Here is a 4,731-nt window from a genome sequence, read left to right as displayed (position 1 = left end):
TAAGGAGCAAAGGCATCTTTCACAAGATAATGTGTACCAATGGGAGTGAATCTACATGATAAAATTCCTACATGTCAATCAGGAGAATTCTATGTTACAATCAACTATCAAAGCCACCAAAGGAACCCGTAAACCTGCACTCCCGCAGCCAGGAACAGCAACACAAAAAGCATCCACGACGACCATGTCAAGAAGGTCACTACCCAACTAGTTTCTCACATCCCTCTCCAATTATCAGCATCAGCCACAGACCAGGATTGTGACAACCAGAACTGTGCAGGCTGCAGACTAAGTGAAGACAAGAATAAAGTCTTACATAAAAAGGAACCTACAGATACAGCAAATCTTTCAATAATTACCAAAGACTATCTTAGTATAGAGACAATGGAATCAGCCCATAAAGCCTCTGCAGCATCAGCATCTGTAATACCAATTGCAAATCTATCCCATTGGCAGCAACATCCACAGATAAGAGCAGGGGTACATCTTCCAATTGGTCATAACAGCTACAAAACTCCTTTAGATGACCCCCAATTTAAAACAACCAGACCAAGGAGTATGATCAGGCAAAAGTCAGAACCTAATGGTTAAAAGTCTCCACATATAAGAAACTTAAAAATACAAACCTTACCGATCAAGAAGACTATCAAAATATGTCTTCTGCACACATTTTTGGGCTCAAACTCAGAAATCTGGCTTGGTTACTAGACATTGAGGACAGCATTCTGCAGATTTATCAGCACTAAAACCAACAAGCAATGGACCCAATTCCTTCATCTAAAAAGTACACAGCATCAGCTACAAAAGCAGCACCAAGATGATATCCTTTCTAACCATCAGCAAATCAGCTACAAACCACTCCTGCCCGAACATATAACTACCAAATGCAGGATATATTTCATCATAAGTTAGTTTTTCTAAGAAAACAAGATTTGCAACTAAATAAATAGGCAGATTAAACATAGAAAAAATATGTCTAGAACACCCAAGATCCACCTTGATCACATTAAAAAACAAGAACTGCTGACATATATATGCTACTTAAATACTTTTTATGACATATATAACATATCGGCCCAAAGTTCCAAGTGATAGAAGCCAAAAGGTGAAGCAGCCTAATAGTTTCAAATAAAGGAAACCAAAACAACCTTGAAACAGGGTTCATTGTTATGCAATCAAAGCATACAGAACTTTGATCTGCAAAAACACAGGTCCACACACGCTGTCAACTATCGCATGCCTCCAACATGTAGCATTTACAAATTCCTCCAACATTGAGCTTTTAACATGAGTAGCACAGAGGTCAATCCTGCAAAAGAAATTAAAAGAGAATGTAAGCGACAAAGCATAAGCAAGCTATGGCATTTTCTGTGTACCAACACAAAACAATTAGTCCAACAAGTTACTAGATCATACATCAGCATCTGAGTTTCTTGGTGATTTGCTCTGAGAATCACGATGTCGACCCTGAGGAGAAATGCTTGCAGGAGACCTGTCATCACGACGTCGACGCTGAGGAGACATACTCACAGGAGATCTTTCATCCCGACGATGCCGCTTGGGACTTTCATCATGAGGAGATCTTTCATCCCGACGATGCCGCTTGGGACTTTCATCATGAGGAGATCTTTCATCATGAATATGCCGTTTGGGGCTTTCATCACGAGGAGACCTTTCATCACGATTATGCCACTTAGGGCTTTCATCACGTGGAGACCTTCGTGGTGAGGGACTCTTCCGTGGTGAAGGACTCCGATGAGCAGGAGAACCACTGCAACAAATACAAAAGAGAAGTTACATGTCTAAGAAAAGTATTCTAAAAAAATAGACCTCACCAGGAAAAACAATCAGCCAGAAAAACCTGTGAAATGATCGGCTTCTCTTTCTCCTAGGCTCATCATCCACCCGACCCCTAGTTCGCCCCCTGGAGTGATCAGGACTGGCACTCTGGCTTCGACGATACCCTTTTTCCCTCTCCCTCCCTCTGTACCTGTCACGGTCATACTTGTCCCTGCTGCGACTACGACTGCGCCTTCTATAGTCCCTCTCTCTATAATCATCACGATATCTGAAAAGTATGTAAAAATATATAAATGATTACCCTAAAAATTAACATTCACTAAGCAAGGATGCTGACAAATAAATACTGAAATGTGCACCAACAAAGTTTTGAATTATGTTAATAGGAATCTTTAGGGAACTCATAACAGAAAACAAATGGCACAAAGTAGAAACTTGAATATTTGTTTAGAAGATATGCATCATTAATCATTCAAGGAGATTGAAGAAAAAAGGAATAAGAAAATAATGAGAAAGGAAAAATATCATTTCACATTTGTCTTCCACTGAGACAGTAATCTTGACATTTCACAAAGCAACAAAGAGCTGGCAGAAATTAAAGAAGCACCGGACAGGCACTCATTGTAAATTCAACTGAGAACGGAAATTCAATTTCAGCCAGTTTCAAGTTCCACAAAATCATGTTATGGTGGAATCAGTTGACACCTAATTTAAACAATATAAGCAAGTTTTTCACGGAGTTTGAAATGACCATTTAGAAAAAGGACACTAAAAACTAAGGGCCCTTAAATAGTAATCGATGATAAAAAAAAGTCCATGCACAGGATAATAAAATTCCTCCAAGAGCACATGACAAACTCCAGCAAAACAAAATCCATGAGAAATTCATGACATACATCAAACAAGAGCTCGAAAACTCCTACCTGTCCAAGACTACCTTTATCAGCAACTCATATCAAATAGGGAAACCTTTGGGCTTTGCTCGGGAATGAACATTCAAGTAAGAGCATATTTTTACCTTGGCCTGGGGCTACGGCTTCTTGACCTGCCTGTTGTCCTCCGCAACATTTCCTTTATCCTTCCTTTCTTGCTGTAAAGAGACACCATAGATTATCTTAAATATAAGCGACATAAATAAGAAAAGATAATAATCTATCTTAACCAATATTCAGATAATAATGACGAAAGACAAACGACATAAACCCAAACAATCATAGAGTAGAAGCAAAACCAAGTGAGAATCACAATAACATATATATAGTCTAACAATAGGAACTAAAACGGAATCGATAAAACAATCAACTATTACCATCCAATCATCCAAATCGAACTTACATGGGTTCAGCATTCGGTCCATATTTTGCAAACTGCACCATAATATCTCTACCATCAACCTTCCTCCCTGTAAAAGAAAACCTTCAAATCAATCCCCCGTTTACCGAAAAAGTTGCTATCTCACTGTAAATAGCAATCACCGTCGAGATGGCCGACAGCTTCTTGCGCTTCGTCTGCATACTTGTACCGCACAAACGCAAACCCGCGTGAATCGCCGGTTCTGAACATAGCATAACAGAAGAACACTCAACACTCGGGTAGAAAAAGGAAGCTAAACCTTTTGAACAAGACAGGAACAACTCTGACCAACGAACAAAACGTCACATACCCAAAAAACACTATTAAAAACATATTGCTGGGTGCAGCAACACTCAAATTGAGATCGGAAACGAGAAACCCGTACAAAACCCTACTAATTTACACACACAAAAAACAGACACACGCAATCAAACGAAATATACGTGTTTTCGCGCCCCATAAAGCAATATTTCGTGGAGAGAAAAGTGCAAATTAGGGTTTCTGAAACATACCTTCGGTCCCTGGGGATAAATATATCGACGACCTTCCCGTACTTAGCAAAGAGAGGGAAAAGATCGTCCGCCGTTGTTCCTGAACGAAGAAGTAAGAACATTACCAAGATGCAGTGAAAGTTGGAATAAAATAATCCATTCATAGAGAGAGAGAGAGAGATCTTACTGAAGGTGATATTGAGAACGAGAAGAGAGTGTGTGTCCTTGATATCAGGAGGGCCCGATCGACCGAAATGAGACATCCTCTCACCTTTTTCTTCCTTCTGCCCTCTCGCCGCTTCGCTCGTTTTGGGAATTAGGGTTTCCCCGAATACTCGCGCCCTCTTATATAGTGAGGTGTTTACGGGGAATGAGGAGGATAAAGAAAACAATTATCCTTTTTGTTAAGAGAAATTACTTCAATAGCCCACACCTTACCGAAGATGGGTGCGCATCAGGTCTCCGTCAGAGCTGCCTTTGATACCGTTCATCCAGAGAAGTTGAACGGTCTCCAAAACACCATAAAATATACATATATCTTAGACGAGTCCCATGACCGCACGGGGTTTGTGAGGATGCTGAGATAAAGAAACCCAATCAAACCCCATTGACACAGGGGGTGTCTAGTTTTTAGAGGTGAGCCATGTAAGGCAGGATGGTCGTAGGGCCTCACTCCTTTCCTCGCTTTATTCATCGATATATATATATATATATACATTATTTATCAAATAAGTTTCAATTTTCATAAAGGTTTCTTGTCATTAAAATAAATAAATAAATATATATAGAATGAATGAGTCCCATGATTGGATTTTTTGATGATTTGACTTGAGATTTGGCTGAGACAACTCAAATCGAGGCATATCCCAATCATACAACCAAGGTGCCTCATCATGAATCAAAACTAGTTCAGTTCATAAGAAAATCACTTGACTCAGCCAATTCACATGACCCGACCGAGTTGGATTTGAATGATTTTTTTTATGCCATCTTAAATGCTTTATGCATACTCTCGTGCGGCCACCCCCCTTCGACCACTTAGACCCCAATTTTCGGCATTGACTACATGGTTCATCCTCTTTCATTT

General features: G+C 39.8%; 1 protein-coding gene across 3 annotated transcripts; it reads right to left on the bottom strand.

The window, feature by feature from the left end:
- Positions 1 to 3,975, bottom strand: LOC149816305 (serine/arginine-rich splicing factor SC35-like). Of its 3 annotated transcripts, none has more exons than XR_016427739.1 (10): positions 3,832 to 3,972; positions 3,666 to 3,744; positions 3,276 to 3,355; positions 3,136 to 3,202; positions 2,819 to 2,890; positions 1,862 to 2,068; positions 1,417 to 1,771; positions 1,149 to 1,309; positions 627 to 877; positions 1 to 517 (listed from the first exon to the last, which is right to left on the bottom strand). XR_016427739.1 is itself a non-coding variant. In XM_089987958.1 (8 exons), the coding sequence occupies exons 1-8, from the start codon at positions 3,905 to 3,907 to the stop codon at positions 1,304 to 1,306; spliced, it is 942 nt and encodes a 313-aa protein (XP_089844084.1). In that variant the 5' UTR covers positions 3,908 to 3,975; the 3' UTR covers positions 975 to 1,303. The 3 variants fall into 3 exon arrangements, 1 of the variants encoding a protein (XP_089844084.1); XR_016427738.1 differs by having other exon boundaries at positions 632 to 877; XM_089987958.1 differs by lacking the exons at positions 1 to 517; positions 627 to 877 and having other exon boundaries at positions 975 to 1,309; positions 3,832 to 3,975.
- Positions 3,976 to 4,731: the final 756 nt, after the last annotated feature.

Source organism: Nuphar pumila, chromosome 14 (genome assembly GCF_984573655.1).
Source record: "Nuphar pumila chromosome 14, dmNupPumi1.hap1.1, whole genome shotgun sequence".
Taxonomy (NCBI): domain Eukaryota; kingdom Viridiplantae; phylum Streptophyta; class Magnoliopsida; order Nymphaeales; family Nymphaeaceae; genus Nuphar; species Nuphar pumila.
Note: the sequence above shows the minus strand (reverse complement) of the source record. Positions and strands in the feature narration are given on the sequence as shown.